Here is a 26,889-nt window from a genome sequence, read left to right as displayed (position 1 = left end):
AGGAAAGTCTTAAGTCTATTCTTGAATGAGGTGACTGTGTCTGCCTCCCGGACTGAAAGTGAAAGCTGGTTCTATAAAAGAGGAGCTTGATAACTGAAGGCTCTTGCTCCCATCCAATTTTAAATGCGATGCTTGATTTTACAGGGAGCCAGTGCAGCGCAGCTAATACAGGAGTAATGTGATCTCTTTTCTTAGTTTTTGTGAGTACACGAGCTGCAGCATTCTGGATCAACTGGAGGGACTTAAGAGACTTATTAGAGCAGCCTGATAATAAGGAGTTGCAGTAATCTAGTCTGGAAGTAACAAACGCGTGAAGCCTGATTTTTGAAATGTTACGTAGATGAAGAAATGCAGTCCTTGAGATTTGCTTAACGTGGGAGTTAAAGGACAAGTCCCGGTCAAAGATAACGCCGAGATTCTTTACAGTGGTGTTGGATGCCAGGGCAATGCCATCTACAGAAACCACATCACCAGATAATTGATCTCTGAGGTGTTCAGGGCCCAGTAAAATAACTTCAGTTTTGTCTGAGTTTAACATCAGGAAGTTGCAAGTCATCCATGTTTTTATGTCTTTAAGACATTCTTGAATTTTAGCGAGCTGGTTGGTCTCCTCTGGTTTGATCGATAGATATAATTGAGTATCATCTGCATAGCAATGAAAGTTTATAGAGTGTTTCCTGATAATGTTGCCCAAAGGAAGCATGTATAAGGTAAATAACACACATATGTGTGTGTGTGTGTGTGTATGTATGTATATATATAATTATGTTTGTATATATATATGTGTATATATACACAGCATTAGAGTAAATTTAACGTGTTCTGTGAAGCATAGAATGTAGTCGGGGCCGGCGATGTCAGAGGGAATGCGGGTTGCTGATGGAGGTGGGCCGGTATTGGATATGTACTGTATGTGTAATACATATTTATATACGTATGTATGTATATGTCTATGTACGTATGTGTATGTATATGTCAAAAACCCCTGATGAATAGCCACCAACGGAATGAAGCTACCTCGCCCGGACCAGAGAAACCTGGTGAGACGAGCTCTAGGGACGTGGACGTCACCTCGCTAGCAGGGAAAGAACCAGAGCTGGTGCGGGAGGTGGAGCGGTATAGTTGGGCTTTATTTTAGATCTTTGGGGCGTATATTTGGGGTACTTGTCATACTCCAAAACTCACCAAATGTTGCACAGGCTTGGTGAACATAGCCATCTGATATAGATGTTATATGTGTCAATGTTTCCATAGAAACAGTTATTTGAGTCTTTACTTGATCAGTTGATTCTGCGACAAAAAAAGAAAATGAGCTCCTCCCTCACACCTCAGAACAGGTGACGTCACAAATATACTGTATATATTCATTATTTTATAGACAGAGAAGAGAAAAGAAGAAATATAAAATGATACATATAATTAATTTGTTCTTCTTTTGATTATGTTAATTGTCTTGTGTCCCTTCATATTTCTGATATGGGAAGAAACTAACTACAGGGAATCCATATGTAAGGCACTTAAATATATACACACACACATTAAGTTGGAAGCCATTCTGAGTTCCAGGAGAAATGTTGGTGTGTTGACGTCACCAGAGAGAAACAGAAAGAGAAGCACAGCAGGAAAAACACTTTGACTGATCGCTTTCCCTCTGCCTTCCCAAGCTCCTTAGCACACACATATAGTGATATACACGCACACATGCACGCGCACACACGCACACACACACACACACACACACACACACACACACACACACACACACACACACACACACACACACATACACAAAGGCATATGCAGTTGCCTGCCTGTGTCGAACATGCCCAATGTGTGCAGGACGGAGCAAGATCATGTTTCTTTTTAACACCATATACAATTACAGCACTCAGATGTCAGAACGAATGCACGTTTGTGTGTGTGTGTGTGTGTGTGTGTGTGTGTGTGTGTGTGTGTGTGTGTGTGTGCGTGCATGTGCGTGTGCGTGTGCGTGCAGGATTCTGTGCAGGTATGTATTTTTGTCCGAGCATGTTGTTTATGTGTGTTGTGTTTATCCACATAGTTAACCCTTATTAAAACAGGCATGCTGACTGAACACTCTTCCATTCAGTAACAGGAAACACGCTCACCTGTGTCGATACAAATCAACAGAGTCGCAGATGTCATAAATAAGCCTAATTCAAAGAAGCGACAGAAGGGAAGTTCAGAGTTCCACCGTCTCAGTTTACAGAGATCAGGTCTCATAACATTTCCAAACGGCCTATCAAGCTCCTCAGAAGAGGTCAAAGGTCATGTCTTTCTTTCTGTCTCACTTTCCCTTGTTGTTGTCTTTCGTGAGGGCAAGCACTTTGGCACTTGGGAAAGAAATTGTCAAAAAAATGTATTCATTAATTATGAGTTTGACAATAGAAATAGATGAATCCAAACTCAAGTTCCCATCATACTGCATCTTGTGATCTTCCTCTGGGGTTAGAGTTTGCTCACTGGACATCGTGTGACCTACATGATGTGCAGTGGTTGAACAACAGTTTTGTACTTTACTTTGTATTTATAGATTTATGCCTCTCCATAATTCTTTATTGCTACATTTATTTAAAAGCCTTAGTTATATTGTAGATTCTTATTGCTAATACAAAATACAATCAACAACTAAATGATGATGTATTATTAAGCTACCCAACAGGACATAAAGAAGTAAAACAACATGAACGACATTACATTAAAGCATTATGACTATATGTTACTTTTACTGAAGTCAAAGTTTGGATGAAGGTTTTTACTTTGGTATTTTTATTTGAGTAAAAGAGCCAAGTCCTTCTTCCACCACGACTGTCTTACAGCCACCTGTTAACTCAGGTCATGTGATGACAACTGAACCACCTTTATCCGGTAAGGAAGACACTGAGTGTGCAGTTGAAAGGTCGGAAAAGAAACTATATGTGGACCTTGAGTTGAGATGGCCTATTTTTGTCAAACTTAGTTATCAAGAATAAAAAATAAGGAAGTGTTTCCCTCAGTTTATTTCTAGAGCTGACCTCAACTTTACCCCTCTTTGACATTTAAAATGTTGTGTTCCCAATTGGAAATCCCCTGCTTTAAGGTGTTTGGTTTGATTTGTTTACCAACCCTTTGAAGGTCCATCTGATTGTCTCATTTATCAAATTAAATGAGTCTCTCGGCTCGGGATGAAGACAGTAAAATGTAACACTCTTCATTTAGGAGAGCGGTTGCTATTTATGTTGCGATGACAACTGTGCACCCACGGGAGAGACCGTGCCCAATATCTGCACTCAATAATGGGTTCAGAGTTATTTATACTCCCCCTCTTTTTTTTTCTCTGATTGTCACTCGGTGCCACTTCATGTAATAATTATAGCTGTTGGCCATCATGAAATGGCTGTTATTTTAGACATTGCCAGTTATTTTAGAGTGTGACGTGCAGGTAACTCTCACCATGTTGCAGCAGTTAGATGTTTCTGCGCCTTCGGAAGCGGGACAACGAAAAGAGTATTACATGTGGATTTCAAGAACACACACAAGTCACAATTAAGTGAAAGTGCTTCTTATTTTTAACCTAGCCATAGTAATATATATATATATATATATATATATATATATATATATATATATATATATATATATATATATATATATATATATATACATTGTGGTAGCCTGAATGCCCCCTATCATTTCAACTATTCAAAAGGCAAGTCAGTCAACAATTTCACATCGCGGTTATTTGTATATGCTGCAATATTTTTAGACCCATTCATTCATCCCTCATAGAACGACGAGTCGTCATGGTTACGGTCTCCTGGTTACATTAGCTCTGTCTCCCGTCGCGGAGCTCCGAGCTGAACCGATTAATGAGGAGCAGCGCCATCTGCCGGTAGGAGCCGGAAACTATAGGAGCGGCACTTCTTTTCAACAACGTTTGTTTAGTTTGTCGATTCACTGGAACATGGCCACCCTGGCAACGCCGCGATGCGCCGACACACACTGCTCGGTAGCTATCACAGAAACATGCAACGCATTTGGTATCAAGTGGGAATGTAGTCGGTGTTTTACTGATCCAGATGTGTGACACGTTCACTGACAGCAGGAGATATATTATGTTGCTGTTGGACAACTGACCAAAGCGAGCTGACGTTAAGCTAGCTAGTTAGCTGCTTGCTCTCTAACCTGCCGTGTCTTTATTGCGTTCCGTGTGTGTGGTGTTGTGTGAGAGGACGTGTTGGCGACAACGGAACCCTTGTGTGTGACTTCCTTGTCCGTCTCTCGCGGTGCTTTTGCCCCGCTGATGTCAAACTAGTTGCGAGCGTCCATTATCGGACGATCCCGTCGTGTCGGTGCACTCCGATCAGCTGTTGTGTGTTGTGCTTTCCCGTCGATGCACGCGAGCAGGGAGAGGGGGACTCCTGCAGCCACAGCGTGGATCGGAGGCTCGTCACCCAGAGAGCCGCTCAGTTTCTCCGGGAGGCCGAGAAGAACCGGAGGCAGTGAGTGAAGCAAGCCGCTCGGGTTTTTATTTATTTATTTTTCACATTTAATTATAAATCCTCAAACACCTAACTTTCACTGTACAGATGGACACATTGATAATAACGCCCTCCAAAAAAAAAAAGAAATCTAACATATATGTACTCTATATGTACTAAGCTCCAAAAGGGTATTGTATGGAAAGTAAAATAACACTCAAGCAAAACCCATGTTCTATCAAAGTATAGGCACATTCCTTATTCGTGCTGGAGTTATAGAACCAATCACTAAACCAACTGTAACACGTTGAATCACTGCGGGGACTTTGACATCTGGGACTTTGTGAAGAGGTTAGTTAGGCCTCGATGTCGATGTGTCGTCACGGGTCAACGATGGGATCTACCCGTTTAATGTTTCTGCTCTCGCTTCACAGGATTGAGAAGTTGGAGAAAGAGTTGGGCGTTCAGTGCAGAAAGAATGGCTGGACAGATGTGCATGGAGAACTGGGAGAGTACGAAAAAGGGCTGCAAGGAGAAAGAAATGCAGAGAGTGGGTCTTTAGTTGTATTACAGTATCCAAACATTAGTAATGTGGCATGGCATGGCATTAACGGAAACATCCACCCTCATCACTTGTACCACTCTGATTTAAAAAAACAAACAAAAAACACCCTTTTTTTGCATTTCTTTTTTCTGTAGAGATGAATCTTCAAAGGCAGCTAGTGAAGATTCATAATGGTGTGAGGAAGTTTCAGAGGCAGCTAATAGATGTGAAGCCAACTCCTGAGTGTAAGTTTGATAGTTATAGTGTTTTTGTTTTAATAGTGCCTTTATAAACAATCATTTATTCATCCATCTTGCGAGACATTCAGTACCGGTACTTTTTTTCTCATAATTTATCTCAATATTTGTGCCATTCTGCTATATCGACGTACAAGATACCACTGTAAAGTAGTGCACTGCTCAATAAAAACATGGGGATTGTAGTGTCATAATCATGTGCTATGAAAATCTGATTTTTTAAAATGTATTAATGTTTCTGCATTTCTACTTGGGTTTTCAGTGATTGAAAGACTGAAGGAAATAATGTCAGAGGTGGAAATCTCAATTAACTCCCTAAAAGAGGAACAGCGTTCATGGTAACCGGACGCACTAAACACCTTTAGACTGCAATGCAATCTCCTTTTTTAAGACATACCACTTTTAACTTAATGTTCAATTACATACATATAGCACACAACATATGAAATATTAGAAAACACTATTAAATATAACTTGATCCAATACACATTTAATCCCACAAATAAAATACAGAAATATTAATATAGATGAATAAAACACGCCAGCGTAGGGTTGGGATCCACACTGGGTATGAATATGTGCACACTAATGACAGTAGGAATAATTGTCTTCTGTGTTTCTCTGCTCCGCTCAGCTTTGAGGAACTTTTGAAGGAGGAGAGGACATGCAGACAGGAGATTGCTGCTTACGAGAAGAGGATTGAAACCTTGAGTGTTTCGGTCAAAGCCGACCCCAAAGCACACACAGCTCCCACGATCCAGGTCCGCCTCCCCTTTTCCTTGTCCTCCTTTTTCCTGTATTTCCTCTGTTGTCATCATTTATGCAATGAAAAGAGGAAAGGAGAGCCGGGTTTGTGTGTTGAATGTTGACAATGTGGTGAAATAAACATCACACAACGTTATTGCTTTTAAGCTCTTCAGAATTTCATTCAAATGCATGATTTTATTAATTGTTTCCCTACTAGACCAAACCTCCAGCCAGAGACCTCCCTGCAGAGGTTAGAGCACTGGAGTCTTTCCTGCTGAAGACCGGAGGCGCTTGTGGTGGCTGGGACCAATATGACCACCAAGCCTTCCTAAAAGTACGACGTTATTGTGATTCTGTTGGCGCTGGGATGAAAAGTCTCCGCTCCTACTTGCGGATGATCGCACACGCCGAACACCACGACTTAAACTAACTTGCGAGGTGGATCACCTCAAGATCCCGGTCTGTCCGACTCTAATCTGTTTGATTTACAGGTTTGGACAAAGCACAGTGGGCAACCGGCCTACAGGAAAGAGGCCAAGCTGTACTTGCCCGGTAAAACACTGGAGGAGATGGAGCGGCACGAGGACTGGCATCAAGAGCTGATCTACCTCCAGGGCAAAAAGAGAGAGGTAGACCATGGCTGGAAGTCCACTTTAACTCACCTCAGTGTCCAGTGACTGTCTCCAATTCTTCTTGCAACTGTCCCAGACTTCACTACCAACGTCTCTTTTTTTTCTTTCATAAAGTTCTGTGAGGTGTTCTCAACACATAACATAGCTGACTAAAAACATTTAAATCGCCCAATAGGTGTTTGTCCACAATCAGTTTTCAGTATTCTTTTCGAGTTACTGTCTCTTGTTTGATCAATAAATACATTGCTGCAAAAATGCACTCCTGTTTCTGACACCTGAAACAGCTGTGGAAACTTTAAACCTATCTCATAGTCAAAAACCTTTCCATTTTATTCTAAATTGTGGTGTCATTTGTAAAGTCTGTCTAAATATGGGCGCTGTTAATAAATAATTGATTATCCTTCTGACATTGAATAATGAAGAATGAGATGGGGGAGACTAAACTTGTATGAACTCAAAAGGAAAGCAAACCTCGACTGGATAAAAACATGGTAAACACGTATATGTATACAGCCGCAGCTCAGACAGAGCGGTTTGGTAGCTGTGGTACTGTCTTTTAAATATGTTGTACTTGTACTTCATAACCAAGGCTATACAGCGGTGGAAAGCCAGCAAGCATCGGGAACGGCAGACCAGAATACTGAGTCAGGAGGAGGGGGCGGAGGAGGCAGGAAGGAGGGCGAAGGAGGCTAAGAGCCACCAACACAGGTGAGTAAGGAGTAGAATAGAATTTAAAAAAAAAACATAAAGGGGAGGTGGAGCAGACTTCGATTACCTGGCTAAAGCTATGAAATGCACCCCCAGGTCAAACCCAAGGGGTCACCTTACTGTAAATAATGGTCTTTTCTTTTGTGTCTGTTCTATTATGTTTTATCCTCTTCTTTTCAAGGACTGAGGAGGAGAGGAGGGAGGCAGTGCAACAACTGGAAGAATGGAAGGAAGAGAAGAGGAGGAATAAGGAGCAGGAGGAGGAGCAGAAGCTGGCTGAGGAGATACAACAAAGGAGACGGGCAATGGTGCTTTTTTTGTGTGTGTGTGAAAATGTATTTTACTGTGGATGTGCTTCATCAAAGATAGTGATTCCGTATTTATAGGTACTCATCTGTGTGTCTCTGAATGTATTTAGCGTTGAAAAACGATTCAAACACATTGATGTAAATATGGTCTGTGCCCTTTTTTTGGGGGGTTTTCAGGAAGAGCGTCGCCGGCAGCTGGAAGTGAAGCTGACAATTGAGGAGCAGCTACGTCTGAGGAGAGCGGAGGAGGAAGAACAGCAGAGGGGGGAGAAAGAGGAGGAGCAGCGGGAGCTGGACGAGAGGAGAAGGGAGGGAGCAAAGGTCATCAAACGCTTTAATGAAAGAGTGAGTCTGAGAATCACAGAGACACCAAGACAAGTTGCTTGTCTGTTTTGCCTGTCGTTACCACTTTGAAGGGGCAGGCCTCCTCATTGGTTGAGGTTGTAAAGTATTTAAGGGATGAGAGCTATTTTTTTCTCTCCAGTTTTTTTTTTTCAAATGTGGGAATAAATACCAGGACTAGTGTTAGAAGAGAAGTCACGTCACTGTGTAAAATACAACGCTTGTGTCGGCCTTTCTGTAGGATCTTCACAAGGTGGAGGCAAAGCTTCAGGAGAAACAGCTGAGGGTGAAAGAGGAACAGGAAAGACGGAGGAGGATCACTGCTAAGTTGAAAGAGAAGGTAAGGGTTATGCAGTGAACAAGTTACGGACATTTTAAAATGTTAAATAAACAGTGGGTTGTGAATTTAGGTCAAGGTTAATGATTGTTTCTCATTCAGGTGGATGCTCACGTCAGCAGAGATCCCTCCAGGCTTACCCGTCCCACGAAGGGATGGGAGGAGCGAATGAAACACATTGGATCTTCAGGAGGAGGGCCTGTGCTGCAGATGTTTCACAGGTCGGATTGCCCCAGCTGTTGTGTGATGCTTTGGGTAATAATAGGCGGCCGTTAAATCACTGAAATGTTCTGTCATTTTGTTGCAGAGCTGTTCCAACTTGGAGACAAGGCCTGTGATGAGCAACAATGGGAGTCAACCAAAAACATTCCTGAAATGCAGAAATCAGTTTCCTGTTGTTGTTTTTTAAGAACATTTACACAACGAGACTACAAACCCAGATTGTGCCTTTCTTTGAATCTACTGTGCGCTGCTTTGATTTATATTAACTTACATTTTACTGTTGTTTTAAATAAAACATTTGACATCACTTATCTCTGGTGGTCTATTCTTCCTCTGTGATTAATAGTTACTGATGCTTATAGTTGACTGGTATTAGTGTTTATTCATGAGCAAAAACAATCAATGTACTTGTGTCTTCAATATAGATAACACATTTTTAAAAAAACCTGTGAACTTCCCTTTCTGTACATTGCTTTGTAGTATTCCCTTTTATTTTGAAAGACAAACGTACCGGAAAAGATTCCTCATAGGTGCGGATGCAAAGATGGCGGAAGAGGAGAGCCAGTTTGAAGAATTTGAGCAAATAGACTTTTTAGGAGATAGACATGTCCGGTTCTTCCAGAGAACACTCCAGGTGTTACCTGAGAGATACGCCTCGCTGGAAACAACCAGGTACAGTCACCGGGAATGAAACGCGTTGCTTTAGTTGATGTGTGTTGCTCAAGAACTTCACTAGCATGCAAGCTAGCTGTGGCTCAGCCGTTTTGAATGGAGGCTAGTGCTGTTTAGCTCAGCGGGCTTGCTAACGTCAGCAATGGCATGGAAGTTATGACAGATCGGCTGTAACGTTCGTGAAAGAGGGAACTAACGGTGCGGCGGGCCTCGGCGCCCTGTACACCTGCTTAGGACGCGTCACGGGGGGTGTTTTTAGTCGGAATTAGGCTAATTTGAAAGTGAACGTCAGGCTAAATGTAGCTAATGTGTAAGTTGATCAGGTTCTTCCTTTCTGAACTTAACAACTATCTCCAGTGAAAGCGTACGTTGCTTATTGGGCTATTTATCTGTTTTCAAGATACCTGTATATTGTACATGTGGCTCCTTCTGTCCATCGATATTAAATGAGCCAAGTGAATAGCATTGCTGTCTGCTTTCTGCTTTCTGCCCAGGTTAACCATCATATTCTTCGCCCTGTCGGGTCTCGATGTGCTGGACGCTCTGGATGTGATCGACAGGAACACCATGATCGAGTGGATCTACTCTCTACAGGTTCTTCCCACAGAGGACCGTAAGTCTCACCCCTGACTGTTAATACGCTGAGTTTTAAAAGTTAATTATTATTATTGTTTCAGCTTTTGAGAAACGCAACATAAAAGCATTCTAGGAGCAGATTCCTTGAGGAATGGATACCAGGAGTGTAAGGCTATCTTAGAAAAGGTACGGGACTGATGCTCTTTATCGTTGAGGGGACACTCCTGCACACGTGGTTTGTAAATTCCCTTTAGTTGTGGTGGTGTGTGAATGTGCACATCAAGAAAAAACAAGGTTCATGTCATGCTTTCCTAAAATATTTGAAGAAAATTGTTCTATCAATGTCACGTAATGTGTGTATCGCGGGGTCTGTGGTTTCATTCGGGACTAAGGACAACGTCGGAGTAGTCAAACCTCCTAATTCTGTAACATATTTAGTTGTAGTTTGAAACTAATATCGTCCTCTCCAGGTCTTCCTCACCAACCATACCTCTGTTCATCAGGGAAAGTTGGTCTTATAAATATTTAATGAATAGTTTTTTTTGCTTCTCTAACAAGCAACCCTGCCATCTGTTTTATTGCCCAGTTAGTTTATTATTCAAGAAGGCAACAGAAAGCATGCCGTGTTTGATTGGTCTAATCTTTGCTGCTGCCATATGTTTGGTGTCTGGCTGTTTTTCTGTCATTAGGTGAAAATACAACTTTGTGGGTACTTGAGACTTCCTAATGTGTCATTTCTGTCCCTGATGTTGTTGTAGGTACAATTTTCCAAATTTGGTTCACAGTTTTGTTTTCAATAAGAATAAGTGACCGTGGTACTTATCATGTAGTGCAACATGATCCATGCATTGTAAACCGTCTGTCAGAAATAGTAATTATGACATGTGACACATTTTAATATATTATTCTCTTGGGTATGTTGAAACACACTAGAATTTTGTAGTATGATGATATTTTATTATATATTAGGTTCTGCTGTATTCAATATTTCTGCCTCTGGCCTCTAGATGGCAGAAGTACACTTTTATTTTTTATTTTTTTAGCTAGCTGAGCATCATTGCAGCACCTTCTGGAAGGTTTAATATGGATCGATTTGAGATGTGGTTTGTGAGACGGTAAAACAGAGTACGGCTTTGGTGTTTGTTTCTTTCAATGTCCACCAGCATGTAATCATCTCCCCCTTCTCTTCTCCTGTTCTCTTCCAGAAGCTAACCTTAGTCGTTGTGGTTTTCGCGGATCGTCACATATTGGAATTCCTTATAGCACTAAGGTACTGCCTTACCCCACACTGTTTGTTACATTGTATCTTATGTGCTCCCTCCTTCTATAATACTATAAAGATATATTTTGGATGAACATATTCACCATATTCACTTTCTCATTGACTGTTTATATAGACACTAATATTCCACTATTAATCCAAAGATGATAGTATTCTGAATGTGATGCAGGTTATGTAAGTGACAGATTTGGTATTCCTTATTAGGCCGTATTCTAAGTGAAGCTTTAAGACATGTATGATGTTCCAATACATTCCTATTTTAGGAGCATTCCTTGCATACATGTATGCAGTGTTCAGAATATGTGTCTCAATTGGGGGCATTGCCACATATTGTGACCCACGGCCTCTTGCCTGTTTGTGTGTTGTACAAAAACCAACTGTCCATCCATCTACACATTATGAAAGACTTGAACGTAAACAAGGTATTTGCAGATATCACAACACCAACCTTTTTAAAGAAGGTAGTTTAAAAGGAATGTAAGAGGAGGCCTGTGTCCGCATGGTGGTCGAACGAGTCCACCACTGGTGTACAACTTTGGAATAATGTTATTTTGAGAGCTGCATGTAAACGGGGACATTAATGGAGTGTTTAGTCATGTAAACTAAATCAATAAAAGCCTTTTTCTAAATAAGAGCAAACAATATACAATCTTGGGCATTGAAGGCAGTGTCGTCATTGTACCAATCTGCCATTTCCAGTATTATTAGCATCATTTCAGCAGCTGTATTATTACCAGTCGTTGTGTTAAATGTGTTTGTCACATTTGGCATTACTAATCTGTCACCATGCAGACATGGTTATGGATGTTATGGCATCGACAACCAGAGTTATTTCCCTAAAAAGGTCTATTTCAGCTGCCAGTAGATGGACAAAAAAGAACTTCTAGTCTTTTCATTGTTTTTTTTAAACCGCTTCTTTTCCTCTTATTATAATATTTTTATTTTTAGTCAGTTGTATGAATAATATCAAATTGTTATATCTTCTTCAGGGCCCAGGTGTGCTCCATCCATACGACAGTGGCCATGTAGCCATGACCTACACTGGGCTGTGTTCGCTGCTAATACTCGGAGACGACCTGAGCCGTGTTAACAAACAGGCCTGTCTGGCTGGTCTCAGAGCTCTGCAGCTGGAGGACGGCAGGTCAGTGTCGACACACACACACTCGCTTACCGACACAAGTTTGCACATTTAACACTCTGATTGTTGCTGGCACTTTGGCTCTGACTCAAACATACCGCAGGCCATTTGAACATTAGCAGTCCTAATGTGGACTGACATAAACTCCCGTTTGGTCCTACAACAGAAGGACCAAACTGTGTTTTGTTCACACGCATCTAGTATAACTTATCTGTCAGATAGCGCTACTGTATCTTCAGACGTAAGTATATCTGAGTTAACCCTTTAGCTGACAGGCTTATTGTTATGATGTAGCTTTAATGCTGCAAATTCTGAACATAGACATTCAGCTAATTTAAAACTTCTTGCTTCCAGTTTCTACGCAGTGCCAGAAGGAAGTGAAAATGACATACGGTTTATCTACTGCGCAGCCAGTATCTGTTACATCCTGGATGACTGGTCAGGCATGGACATCCAGAAGGCCATTGAGTACATCAGAGGAAGTTTGGTGAGTAGATATAAACACAGAACGAGGCATTAAACTGTGGGAAGAATGTGAGATTTGTTGGTGCAACCTCGGTTCTGCAGCATTCAAAGCAGTGCCTCTCCACTTGAATGGGGATAATTATGGTTTTAAAGCTGTGCCAGAAATCCTTCTTCTTTTTTTTCACCTTACAGGGAGCAACATTTTTAAATTGTATGATGCGTCTCTTGAGTGATAATGTTGTCAGATTGACTGATGTGTAACTGAACCTCTTTTTTAGTCTCGGTGTTAGTTTTTCTATCAGGCGTGGGTTCGATGCAGCGCAGTCTGTATTGTGTTCATGCCCGTCATCACAGAACAGACATGTTCCCATTCGCCTCTGAACTTCAGCCCGTTTTTTAGACATTCAACACAAGAGTGTGTTTTCTTTTGTGGGCAGGGTGTGTATGACTTTTATTTATTTATCACGTAGACTTGAGAGAGAGAGAGTGGGAGGGCATGCTCTGTTAATTAGTTAACAGATAACTGTGATTCATCTCTGAAAAGGTATATTTATCCGCTGCCTACATGCTAGTGGGTAAATTCCAAGATGTCTGTCAATGCAAGTTAGGTGTTGGTGACTAAGTATACAGAAGCCAGCAGATGATAGCTGGTGTTGTGTTGAAAATCCCTTAAACAGTAGATAAGTTAAGCCACTCTGAAGTTTCACTTCCATCTCTATGGCGCCAGCTGTCCGTTTACCGACCTCTGTGTTCAGACAAGGACTCGACCTCGCTGCCATCTGTTGTTGACCTTGTGTATTTTCGTGGGAACTAACGCTTAAAAAAAAGCAAGGGTTCAACTTTTGCAGGAGTATTATTTTTTTTAAGGTAATCACCACGTCCCAAAACAAGTTCATGGAGCATGCTCGTTATTAGCGGCTCTGTTGCATTAAAAAAAGGTTGTTTTGGACTGAAATGCAAGTAAAACCCCATCTGAGACTATAACCCCTTCTTGCGCAGCCTTTTAAACATTTTGAGTCGAATGAAAAACTGAAGAACTACGTGTGAGTAATTCTCTTGTTGAGAAGGACACGTGACATTTGAGCTGCTCTGCAGTCTACAACGCCGGTTCACGCAGCAGGGAAGGCATGTCGGCTTTTGTTCGTGGGGACATCTTTTGAATTCTGTTTTTAAATAAAATAATTGTATCTATATTTTGAAAGAGTCATTATGAATAAACACATGGACTAAATCTAAGCAGTTCAGCGTCTCCTACCAGGCTCTCGTGAGCTTTTCGTGACTAATGAAATATTGCTTGTAATTGAATGGCTCTTCATTTTCCTCTACACAGTCATACGACAGTGGGTTTGGCCAGGGAGCTGGGCGAGAGTCGCATGGTGAGTACGATCATCACGTAACGGCTTCTACTTAATCACAGACATTTCAGTTTGAAAGCACATCCGTGGGTGAACTAGTAGGTCGGACAGGAGGGTTCCCGTGTATTTGGATGCCCAGGTTTAAACGGACCGCATCAAGGTTAATTTCAGAGCAAAAGGTCTGTGGGTGCGTTGGCGGCGTAGCAGTAGAGGGCATGAAAGTGGCTGATGGCAGTAACTGGTTTAAAGGATTAGCCATTAAAATCCATCTCTGTAGAAAACATTGTCCTCATTAATCTCCTCACCCCCACAGACTCAAATTAAACCTTATTATTTTGACACAAAAGCCTTCATTCTGTACACACACACACACTTAAGAGCACTGCTTGGAGCATATCCATCCAGATTTCGTCAATTAAATCTTCATCTAAATTAAACGGGCTGTTCCTGGTGCATCGGGGTCATTTCCCTCCGTGAGATAAATGAAACTTCTATGATTACAGTCTTCATTGAGACTCGCTCTCTTCTGCAAACCAGCCAACTCTGTCGGAGGGCTGATTACACATCAGTTTGGATATACAGTAGAAGCCTATTACCCATCCATCCTTGAAGTGTGTGTTTGTTCAGACCTCCCTAGCCACTGTGTGCTTTAACTTTTCAGACTTTTTTGTAGATGATTGTGTTTCAGGCTACCATGTAGTTCAATATGTGAGACATGGCATTACAGGAGCTATGTGTCAGGGTAATAAATTAACTTTGGTTGGCTTTTACCTCGGCTCTTTTTGTTGTATCCGCTTCCTCTCCATTTCCAGCATTTTCTTCATCGTTAGCTATGGCACTCTTGTCTCGGTGAGAGCGGTTCTTTATTTACGCCGCCGGCTCGAACACTTCAACTCGCCTTTCCTGTGTTTCTCTCCCATCACACATGAGCACACACACAGAAAGTCAGCCTGGGATGGTGGTGACGTTAAAGGCTTGATGATGATAATGAAAGACAGTTGGGTTGTGGAAGGTGATGGATAGCTGCTGCTGCTGCTGCTGCTGCTGCTGCTGCTGCTTGTGGCTGATGTGTGTACTGATACCAGCCTGGCATCAATCTATGAACACACTCGTGTTCGTATGACTCTTAGCTGTAATCGCACTCTTCGGTCACAAGTGTTCCATTATTGTGCAGAAAAGTATAAACGCATTTCTTTATATTCACACGAAAGACAAGTTGGCTCCACATTGTGATGACTTCCACTTCCAGGGAAAGGTGTTAGTGAGAGTAGCTGCATGCTAAGCAATCTTTTGCAGTAAAATAGCCCACACACAGTGTTTTTACTGCGGTGCCCTGTAATCACCCAGTTGTCTGTCATCAAAAACATGCTGGAGGGAACCACGGGAACTGCTTTTCAATTTCAATAGATTGTCAGTCGTCTCAATGAATGGGATTCATGTGCGTAATGAATTGTCCTTGTCCACTGTATGCGTGTCATGCACCTGTCTGTCTGCCTGCGTGTCCAGGTGGCTGGACGTATTGCGCCATAGCCTCCCTGTGTCTCATGGGTCGACTGGAGGAGGCGCTGAGTCAGCGGGAGCTGGACAGGATCCGGCGCTGGTGTATCATGAGGCAGCAGAGCGGCTTCCACGGTCGCCCCAACAAACCTGTAGACACATGCTACTCCTTTTGGGTGGGAGCCACGCTAGAGGTACACAGACTGATGGAACAGACACCTATTTTCATACACACTCCAGCCTGCATTAACATGTTTAGTGTATTTAAGTGTTTTACCTCAGATCTTTTGCACCATTTCCTCATGAGAGAGAAGTCGTATAAAGTGTTCTGACATGCAGTGAATAACGCAAGACCTTTTTAAAAAGCACTGTGTATAGTCACACTGTCGAAACAACTGGGTTAATTACACACACACAACCCAAAAAGAAATTGTGAGCAAACCGGTCAGCGTTTGAGTCATAACTATGCCAGAGGTGCATGGTCAAGAAAACTGAGCCTAACTGCAACTAGCTATGAGTAAGCCAGAGACGCACACACACACACACACACACACACACACACACACACAAGCACATAGGCAAACACGTTGCAGGAAAAATGTGAATTTCTGGGTCAAAACTGTGCCAGAGGGAACAAATCCGCCAACCAAATATTAGTATGTGGCAAAAATGCTGTATGATCAACATTGAGGCTCGATTTTGTCTTCACTAGTATCTGTGTAGAATAGATGGAGATTGCAGTGAAGACGAGCATTATCTCGCTCTCTAAACACAACATGCTCTGCATCTTTGGAATTGAAAATGTATTTTAAATATATTTTTTTATCCCCAATTTCATGGTAAAACTTCTCTCTTTTTCTCTCACGGTTTCCCCGTCCCTCCCTCCTTCCCCAGCTCTTAGATGTGTTCCAGTATACAAACTTTGACAAGAACAGGCGCTTCATTCTGTCCACGCAAGATCGGTTGGTGGGAGGATTTGCCAAGTGGCCCGACAGCCATCCAGGTACATGCTCCGACTCGCTCCGGCTGCTTGTACAGTGACACCTTGCAGTCAGCAGATGGAGAGTAGAGGAACGCTGACGACAGAATACTGCCATGAATGTTTAGGTCCTTTTGTCACTGTTGCCGTTTTTATTTTATTTTTTTGCATCTGAGGATCTCGGTCAAAGTCAGTGACACAAATCCAACGTACCTTTTTTTTATACTTCTGTAAAGGCAAAAGGAGTCGACATTTAATGTCCATGTAGTGGAAACACAAATGGACTATAAAGAGGTTGCTGTCCAACATATTGTTGCTGTTCTCAGTCGCTTCAAGGATCTTTCGTCAAGAACAATATGATAATGGCACTAAGCGGTTCCAATTTATTTTCTCTTTTTCCTATGTGGGCTGAACAGTTTATACCCTCCACAGGTGCATATAGGTCAGGGTGGAGTTGTGGTTAGCAGTTTTACTGCTCTCGTAATCCTAAACTTCAATGGTGCACATGCTTGTGTGTGTGTGTGTGTGTGTCCGTATGTTCTTTTGTTCCTCCTCGGCCTTGTGATGTGTAATTGATGAGGCGATTGTTCATAGGTAGCCCGAGGACATAGGAGATCGAGCTCCTCGCGTTACAGGAACAAGGCAGGAAAGAAACAATGAGGCAAAACACGCTGTATTGACAACGCCTCGTAAATATTACTGAACAAAAGATCATTTTAGGGAACAGCATGGGTACAGATAGGATTGGAACAGTGCGGTTATCACTCACAGCTACTGATCCGCTGTGGAAGGTAACGACAACGGAGAACCAACGAGGGTTCTGTGTGTTCGCCAAGCCGGTCCAGGACCGGATGAAGCAAACTGTGCTTTGAACATTTGAGGCGACGTGGTTCAGGGCACAGTTGCTCTTCAAGAAGACGTCAGGTCGTCGTCGTCGTTGGTTTCCCGTGAGGAACAGTTGGTATCATGTAGTGACACAGATCCACAGATATTTCCATTTCCCAAGAGGCATCAAAATACAATACAAATTTGCTGCTGCCATTGCGCTTAAAAAAAGAGTCATGAATTGATTGCTTTGACAGGCTGCCGTGTGGGAAATCCATTATCTGATTGGGCAATGGGATTAACAGTATTAGATGCAGCAGCACAACCTGCTCCTGTTTAGTTGAAGCAACCCCTTGCCCTCTGAAAAGCACAGTATTGTTAGACAGAACTGCAAAGAAACGTCATGTAGGAAAGCCATGCTGCGTCCTATATGTCTGCCTTCATCACCTCAACAGCAGACCGTTTGTCTTGATCAAAATGCAGTGGATTTTGGGAAAATATGCTCTATAAACCCACCTTGTCACCAAACCGCAGACCAGGAGTGACAAGTTGATGAACCATAGTGGCGCAATTAAACAAACCCAACTCCAAATGAGTGAATTCTGTAATTGCTCGATGTGAAAATAAGCTAACAAGTTGACCATACCACCTTTTTTAAAGCTGACGATATGTCAACATTGTGTTCCCTGCTGCCTCCCGAGTGGCTAAAAAGGGGTAATTATAAGTTTGAGGAAGAAATGGCATGTTGCATACAGTATGTCTGAAAGTGTGGAAAGATCCAGGTAACCGTTATCTCAAGTCCAGCGGTCACTACCCCATTGATCATCACACGCCCTCCTCCTTTGTAATGGTTGACTTTGTTAGATTAGATTAGAAAACCGTTATTAATCCCCAGTGGGGAAACATCATTTGCCACCAAACATTCATACAGACAACAATAGACACAGTCCACAGAGCACAACAGACAAGTAACACACTACAAACAAACAAAACCAGAAGATACCCCATAAAACATGACCATCAGAAAGATGCTAAGTCTAAATTTAAAAACACCTAAAGGTGCCGGAACAAAGGACCTTCTGAGTGGTTCAGTAGAACACTGAGGCATCCTGAGTCGCTCACTGAATGAACTTCTGAGAAATGATTGTGAAAACACAGACGTGACGGAGTCGCCAGCGAAGGGGCGGCGCCTCAATTAGGGACATCAGAGTGTCCGATTAATGCAGCGATGAAGTTCTGCTTGAGGTTTGTGTACTCTGAAGTTCTGCTGGCAATAATTCAATTATTACCCACTTCAGTGGAAATGATATGGTGGTTTTACTTTGTTATTATTCGGCAATTTTCTGTTATCTAAATTACTTATTTTGCACCGTGTGTAATGAAAACATGAATCTGATTATTTCACATGTCATTTTCTTTTCTTTATAATGTTGCCCGATATCACAATTTGGTGTTTACATCAATCTAAATTGAAAAAAAACCCTCTTATTTCAACCTTTTAAAATGATTTAAACCGTATAGGAATCCAGACGTTCTTCTTCCGTACCACCTTGAGTTTGGAGGCCATGTGAATCCTGGTTGATGCTGCTAATGTTGCTTTGATTGATTCTGATGTCTGTGTCCAATCATCTGTCACTTAATTATAATTCAATTACCGGTCCATTATCTGGCTGTGCAGCTTTTACTTCTGGTCCCAGAGGAGGTAAAGGGCCATGGGGCCAACCTTTATGCATGATTTTATGTCTTCTTAAAGGAGCAGTACAAACGACAAACAAAGCTTCTGCAGAATGTCATTTTTCATGGGATATCTGTTTTTTTTTAAATTATTGATTCAGTATCGGTAATGAGGAGCGACGTGACCGACGCATGCGACCGTCTTCTCGGCGCCGATCACGTCGTCGGCCCTGTCCACATGCAGGTGCTTCTGCCGTGGTGCATGTAAACCATCTCTGACCTAGTTTCCCTCTGTTCCCCTCCTTTCTCTCAATCTCTCATCCCTCGCTATGCTCCCTGTTTCTTTCCTTCCCCCCCCCCCCCCTTTCTCTGTTCTCCTTTCCACCAGACCCCCTCCATGCCTACTTAGGGCTGTGTGGTTTGTCTCTGATCGGAGGAGCCCGGTTTGAGGAAGGTCCACCCAGCTCTTAACATCACCCAGAGGGCCTTTCAGCACGTCCAGCAGCTGCAGCAGACATGGAGGGGCAGCACTGGCAGCTGTAGCAGACAGCACTGACAGCAGGAAGGTCCACAGCTCTGCTTCTGAACAGGTTGAGTAATCGGGAGTCGGTCAAAGGCAACTGGACTTTTGCTGTGCGTCTTGAAGCCGTTCGGCCACCCATCTAAGAGGCCTCCTAATTACAGACATTGGGAAGGTTTCTCAGTCCCCAGTTACACGGTAACTTTTGGGGAGCTCATTTTAAGTCCATCTACAGTGACTTTTGTGTTAAGCAATACACGCCACACTTTTCTTTTGCTGCCTTTTTTATTATTAGACTGTAGTTGATAACATTGTGCATTGTGTTTTGTGGCTGATGAAAATATGTGCCAGAAAAGTCAAATTTGAGTCACTGGAGATGCCTCAGGTGCCTCAATTTTGCATACTTATTAGATGCAGTTTCAGAGGCTTCCTGCTCCTCATCGTAGTAAACGAAACAATCTGCTGTCAATCTTCCAAGCCAAGGAGGAGCTGACTGCTTCACACGGACACAAGAAAGCGTCCACAAATTAAACATTGTTCACTGAGAGCCCGAGGAAGGCTGAAGGGGCGTCCAGATTGTGTCTTTAAATGGTTCTGCAGTAACTGGTGGCTTCAGTAGCTAGACGTTTTGAGTGGGCTGGTGCAATTTTTACGTGAATCAAGTCTATGTACATTTGCCATCTCTAAATAGTGTCTGTGTGTATTGCGAAGATATGGTGTTTGAGTTCTTAATTTTTGTTTACAAACCACTATGAGCCCAATGGTAATTTTGGGGGTGAAATTTGAGTCTTTCTTTTCGATTCAACATCCCTACATCTTCAGACGGAAAAAAACACCCCAAAGCCCGACTCGCCCAATGCTGTATGTATTTGCCTCTCTGCCCCTCGACATCTCCATCCTCACGTTGCTCTTGAACCTCTGGGAAGCCTCGAGCTCTCTAGTCCCGAAGGTGATAGCAGCCTGGCAGGGAAACACTTCAGGTCCCTGCAGTTTCACCACTACAGGCTCTGTTTAGTGATCCCAAGAGATGTACATGATAATGGATCTGCTTCATAGAAAAGGCAGCCAACAACCAGCCCAACAGGCAAATGATGAAAGAGAAACAGAATTAGATTGGGCATAAAGAAAGGGCGTAATCCCGTCTTTCCCACAAGGTAGGAGCTTTCAATTTTAGCATCCCCTGACTCCTGAACCCTGAATCTGAGCTGCCCTCCTTCACCAGCTTCCATACTCCCTGTAAGGCGCTAGCCAGCCTGAAATCAATGGGAGAAAGATGAGACGGTGGCATCGTAACTTGGGGGAAATCTATTCTTTTGAACAGCGCTCGGAATCGACATCTTATTTTCAGAAGCAGAAAGGACGCGGGGCAAAAAAACAAAGAACGATGCACATGAGCAGAATGTGCCTCAGAGAGCCGGGTTACAGAAACAACCGTTCTCCATTCCTTTTGAGTCCTAAAACGCCACCTGCATCTCGCAATGGACCGTCCAGCCTTCTTGCTCTTGAGCTCTGCTACATATTGGAGATTTATTGTTTGTTTTTTTAAATCCCTCAGATCAGATTCCCAGTAGGGGACATTCCCAGTTCCACAGGTTCCTCCAGCCACCCTGCTGAAGCCACGCCCATCCATTATAGGACGCAGCCAGCACCTGCTACCTGAGATGACGTCGGAGGGGAGGGGGCGGTGTCGTCCGGCTCGTCTGCAACGCGTTACCTGCTGAGGTCGGCTGCGTTTCGCACCAGTTCTGACTGGATGTGAAAATATATCGCCTCTTTTGGTTTTCCTTCTGGTATCTAAAAGGAAGTTGTACTTGGCCTCGTCTCCTTTCCTGCCAAGTTGCCTTTTTTTTAAAATTTATTCAGACTTAGAAACCGAGCAGACAGACGGAGGAAAGGAGATAGCAGGAGAGGTGAATGAATAAATAATTTGACCCATCTATTATTAAAAGTGAACTGTCGGAGTCTGCCCCCCCCCCCCCCCCCCCGGTGTTGTAAAGCCTTATTTTGGTGCAAAGTCTTTTGCTTTATAGCCAACTGCATATTTTATTGCTGTATTGTTTGATGTTACTGTTTTTGCCTAAGTCAATGAGCTTTGCCGCAGTCACACTCGCCGACTTTTCTCCTGCCATTTTTTGTTTTACAAACATTTTGGTAGTTACCATAACATATATATATATATTTAATAAATTCTTTTTGGAGAAAAGGCAAGCTATGACTTCCATTGCACCTGCTAAATTGAGCCTCGGATACACACATAATGTTATAATACAAGCTCAATAAATATAGCGTCTGAATTGTTCACCATATAATGTTCTGGCATCCATCTTTTTTGTGTAACTTTAGCTATGATGTGTCATGAATCCGTTTGGTCCTTCTCGCGTACAGCTTGCTTAGCTCGGCTGTTATTATAGAAGACAAGTCTCTACTGGAGGGGGCGGAGGAACGCTGCGTCTCCAATCCTAGTCACGACTAATGTTCCTCCTCCCATCTTTGTAGAGTCCACTTATTCCATCGGACACAAGCTGCGCTGCAGAGGTCGTCCCACCACAATCTGCCGTTGTCCCTGCGTGTCTGATCGATACATGTATTTCCAGAAGGAGACAGAACCCATACATGCTTACCCGACTCAAAAACAACAACAAATGGACTGATGATTTGAAACTTGCTGCATCTGAGCAAGTTGTTCTATTGCGTCTGTTTTCTTGCTGCGTCACAGTGCACTCGATGCCCTCGGGCCCACCGCCTGTAAAGAGTTGCTCTTTCGAAAACGTCTGCAGTCCAAGCTGCATGTGGAGGATCGTGAAAAGGCTTTTGGGATGCAGCCAAAAGTGGCCACACACACACGCACACACACACACACACACAAGTCAACCGTGAATACTTGCTCCGTCAACTAATATACATAATGTAATAATGAATAATGTAACAATAAATGGAATGGGATTTATTTTTTCTATGCTTTGTAGACCGATTTTGGTGTAGATAAATATGTAAATGTCTATAAATATGTGGACTTCTTTTTTGCAAGTGCTCGGGATGAAACGATGTTTACAGCTACAGCAGTGAGGCGAGTCGAGGGGTCGGATCCGCACATGTTTATGTATTCTACTACTTCGGCTTTGAATTTGAGGACAATAATTTGGATCTGGCTTGGCGTTGCATACTGTATTTATGATGAATAAAACACGTACTAACTTTTACAACTGTCCTGGTTTCAGTGTGAGATCTCAGGCTTGCTTTCGGGATCGACTAGTCTGTGATGTCATGTGCAAAATTGGCATTTTGTCCTGAAGGGGGTGTGAATATGCCCATTATTCAGATGACCCATAAGCTCTTGATCTTTTGGCCCCCAACCATCTAGAATAACTTTGACATTGTTCCTTTTACTAGTAAGAAATGACAAATGACATCCGTCTCTAACGTGTGTCCTGTGTCCAACGTGGCGTTCCTCTCTGGCTTTTCCTCTGCAAGTTATTTTTCTTTCCTTCAGGAAAAAGAAAATAAGGGGTTCTGTATGATTACCTATGACAGTTTAGTTTATGTATAACAGACGTAGTCTATATATATATTTCCCTTCGCAGTAGACTCTGTGGCTCGATGACTCCAAACTGTTGTCGCTCTATTTTTAACTTCAGAGGTGACAACTGGCCAGTTTTTCAGGATTTGCCTCAATTGCTTTTTGTTTTTTCTTCCTACGCGGATGAGTTTAGGAGGAGCGCAGTCTGATGATTTGTTTTTCATTGCTTTGCTAGGTCACTGACTAAGACATAATTAACGGCATTGGGGGAAGGGGAGTTTTGCTGGATACAGGACACACACACACACACACACACACACACACACACACACACACACAGAGTCCCACTTGGGAGATGCATAAGTCACAGACTTCACTGTTGGCACTGATGAGGTCATTTGATCTAACCAAATGTGGCCTTGTGGTGCTTGTACCTAATCTGGATGTTAAAGGTTGATACATAATTTAAACGGTACTCGATCACACATTTTATGACTTTTAAGTATAGGAAACGAATCAAAACAAAAAGAGAATCAAACAGTTTGAAATGTCTCTTCTTCCACTGTGAATGCCAGATCTCAACCCTCAGGAGATGCTCCCATGACAGCCAGCTGTTTGGGCGTGGTTGTAGTCCCCTGTTCAACGGACAGCTTACACCTGGGTGGCACCAGACCTCCCTACACATGTAACCTTATATTGCCACCAAGCAGGTGAGGCTGAGTGGAAGGAAACTCAAGTTAGTGTACAAACACTCTGCCTTTACCCTTTGCGTCACGTGATATAAATGAATGATCCACAAGCCCCCGGGTGAATGCGTGTTGCTTATGCAACAGCTTGCCTTCTCTGTAGTTATTTAACTTAAATCAATTCGGCCTCGTAAAACACACCAATCAATACATTTGACTGATTATTCATTTCCGCAGAGGGCACTCGGCCGCAGTTATGTGGCTTTTAATGGGGCAGTCCATTGTCATCTCCACACACGGGACTCATGAGCGCCGCTCTCCTGTTTTGACCCACGAGGCCGTAAGAGACGTGGCTGGAGCCTCTGTAGACGCTGCACTTTGACCTGTGTGCCGTATGATGCAGCGCGATAGTGACATTCAACCAAAGACATTCAGGGTGATCTCCTGACCTTTCCCCCTGGTGCCGCCATGAGGATCTCATCGTAAAAATCAGCATGTTGTCATTGTGAGCGAAGCACTGCTAAAAGTGGAGAGCCTGGAAGAGCTGCGAGCATGTAGACACAACCTGGCAACCCACGTCTTAAGGATGACTCATTAGTAAATGCACTGCTCCACTGCAATGAACCGTGATTTATCTCCGGGCTTTTGGAAACAGTGGCCAGATAGTAGAGATGAGTTATTAGTATTAGTTTGCTCCGTCAGGGCAGTCTGCCCCCCCCACACACACACATGCTTAATGGGGCGGAATGCGTCTGCGTGAAGCCATGCGGCCATCTGGTGACGCGGAACAAGTGGCATTGCCCTGAAAACAACTGAAACACGGACTTAATCCGGCCTCGCACAGCAGTCGCCTCGCATCCCAGTTCACGCGGAAGTAAATAGGCCTCTATTTGAGTCTCTGGTGATGGGATCAATCCGCCCGACGACAGGAAACCGACCGCTGGGAGACTCGAGAGCTGCAGTCACACATTTGGGTTCGCAATGGGCAGAAAATCGGCCCATATAAAGCAACATATGCACAGTGGAGCGCGCTGCCAGCCATGCGTACATGCCCAACTTGACAGAATGCAGCAGCACTAACGGATTTAAGACCCCCCCCCCTCCCCCCCTCCCCCCCTCACTCCGCCTGTTTAATCTTAAATCTGAGATTATCATGATTATTTACAAGTGATGAAAACGGATTGATATATGACAAGCGCACGCGGACACAAAGGGATCTGTGAGCGGAGACATCGCCGCGGAGGGATGATGTAGAGAGAGGAGGGAGATGGCACAGTGTGGAGGAGGAGGAGGGGGGCGGGGTTCTCCCTCCAAGATGAGGCAAACTCAAATAAAATTGGCTTCTTGCAGAAGGCGAGAGAGAGAGAGAGAGAGAGAGAGAGGTGTGTGATGGGGATGTGGTCTGAGGAGCGGCTCTCTTCCCTCTTGGTCTTATCTCAGCTCCCCTGTGAAGCGGAGCTTTTGATCGTGTTTGTTTAAGCCGCCACTGTTGCGCGCGTGTGCGTGTGCGTGCGCGGGTTGTTCTACGTGTCCGACCCCCTTGTTTGCTGACCGGTCTTTGTGCTGCTGCACCATCCGCCGTCATCTGTAGCCATGTCGGACTCTGAGGACATGACGGAGTTCGCCAGCATCGTGGAGCGGATCGAGCGGGGCGAGGTGAGTCTCCTCCCGGTGCTTTGCGTCCTCCTGGCGGCTGCAGGATGGCTGTCATCACCGGGCCCGCCTGCGGAGCTGTCAGGGGAGGGACCGCTGCCTTTTCTCTTCCACACAATCGACATCACAGCTTATATTTTACAATTCTCAATGCGGATATTGTAACATTATGTGAGGTATTAATGTGCTAAAAAAATAAATAAAGGTATTGATTGAATATCTATTATATTCTATTTCTGCGGAACAAAATTTCCGATGTGGGTGTCTATAGAAATCATATTGATCCCGATTTAGTTCATCTATATTCTATTCACCATTGATATGTTAATATTACAATATGCATTTATGTTATACCCCAATAATGATTTTCTAGTAATATTCCTAGTAGTAATAGTCCATAATATGTTCTATTAATTAAATAGTCTGTGAATGTAGATCTATCTATCTATCTATCTATCTATCTATCTATCTATCTATCTATCTATCTATCTATCTATCTATCTATCTATCTATATATATATATATATATATATATATATATATATATATCATATTATTGTAAAATATGTCAGCTGTGTGCAAGCACATATTAATGGCAACACTATGAAGTTCAAAAGTCTTTATATAATTATCTTGTCATATATTATTAGGTTGTGATAAACCTCCATAACTCTATTCTGACATCGTAAGAAGATCTGACCCTTTTATGTTAACAAAGAATTGCATAGCCTATTAATAGACTTGCATATTCTATTCTTTTATATATGTCAAGGCCCGGTGGCTTGAAGGCATCGGCTGCTATTCTTAGAGGAGAGAAAAGGGAACGTAAAGAGCTTAATTAGAGGCTTCAGTCGCTGAGTGTGTTGGTAGTTAGCTCGGGCTGCAGGCAGATCGCAGGCTCCTGTCAATATGTGGGACACTTGGCAGCAGCTGTGTGGTGAGACGGGGCACTGGGTTACTGAGGTGTGTGTGTGTGTGTGTGTGTGTGCACAGGGAGGGGGTCTTCACCCATTTCAGACTGACACAATGTGTTGAAATGCATCTCTCCTGCTCACACACTCTGTGACATGCATCCATGCATGAGTTGTGTGTGTGTGTGTGTGTGTTTCATGTGAAATGAGGAAAACAAAGAGCAGACAGCACGCGATTGACTGGCCGGATACAGTTACTGAATTTAGTGATTGTTTAAAATGTAATCAGGCCTGTCTCGCACTATAAGGACAACAAGGTTTACACTTGGGTGCCAAATAATCAGAGCTAATAAGCCAAACTTAAGAATATGAGCGAACATAAACACAATAGACAGTATAACAGTGGTTGTGAAAGATTATTTGATGGGTCTCTTTTCAGCTCCATCAAAATATACAACAAGAGCGTCCACAGATATTATATTCCCTTAAGCATCCTTTTTAATTGTACCTCTTTGCTGATTGTGAGTCACTCAATTTCTGTGTGGAAATAATGAACATATA

At 43.0% G+C, this 26,889-nt stretch overlaps 2 protein-coding genes across 2 annotated transcripts; both read left to right on the top strand.

Annotated features, from left to right (window-relative positions):
• Positions 1-3,840: 3,840 nt before the first annotated feature.
• LOC117736442 (coiled-coil domain-containing protein 112) lies at positions 3,841-8,885 on the top strand. Its single transcript, XM_034541791.1, has 14 exons — positions 3,841-4,009; positions 4,408-4,502; positions 4,916-5,031; positions 5,181-5,270; positions 5,545-5,620; positions 5,917-6,043; positions 6,247-6,363; positions 6,521-6,658; positions 7,251-7,369; positions 7,551-7,677; positions 7,855-8,022; positions 8,261-8,359; positions 8,459-8,577; positions 8,664-8,885. The coding sequence occupies exons 1-14, from the start codon at positions 3,965-3,967 to the stop codon at positions 8,692-8,694; spliced, it is 1,467 nt and encodes a 488-aa protein (XP_034397682.1). The 5' UTR covers positions 3,841-3,964; the 3' UTR covers positions 8,695-8,885.
• A 213-nt stretch (positions 8,886-9,098) lies between these two features.
• pggt1b (protein geranylgeranyltransferase type I, beta subunit) lies at positions 9,099-22,051 on the top strand. The gene is given in 10 exon segments (XM_034541265.1): positions 9,099-9,250; positions 9,745-9,863; positions 11,032-11,096; positions 12,098-12,249; positions 12,601-12,733; positions 14,042-14,087; positions 15,573-15,757; positions 16,458-16,566; positions 19,430-19,473; positions 19,475-22,051. Coding segments are annotated over 10 exon segments (1,104 nt in total). The 5' UTR covers positions 9,099-9,122; the 3' UTR covers positions 19,598-22,051.
• The last annotated feature ends 4,838 nt before the right edge of the window (positions 22,052-26,889 follow it).

This window comes from Cyclopterus lumpus, chromosome 9, assembly GCF_009769545.1.
Source record: "Cyclopterus lumpus isolate fCycLum1 chromosome 9, fCycLum1.pri, whole genome shotgun sequence".
Classification (NCBI taxonomy): Eukaryota; Metazoa; Chordata; class Actinopteri; order Perciformes; family Cyclopteridae; genus Cyclopterus; species Cyclopterus lumpus.
The sequence above is the reverse complement of the archived record's forward strand: the minus strand, read 5'-3'. Positions and strand labels throughout refer to the sequence as shown.

Bases quoted from the DNA above. Each gene is read 5' to 3' on its own strand.
- LOC117736442 (XM_034541791.1), top strand. From the start codon at position 3,965: ATGGCCACCCTGGCAACGCCGCGATGCGCCGACACACACTGCTCG. The intron at 4,010-4,407 runs GTAGCTATCACA...GCACGCGAGCAG, and splicing joins GCGCCGACACACACTGCTCG to GGAGAGGGGGACTCCTGCAG. The intron at 7,370-7,550 runs GTGAGTAAGGAG...CTTCTTTTCAAG, and splicing joins GCTAAGAGCCACCAACACAG to GACTGAGGAGGAGAGGAGGG.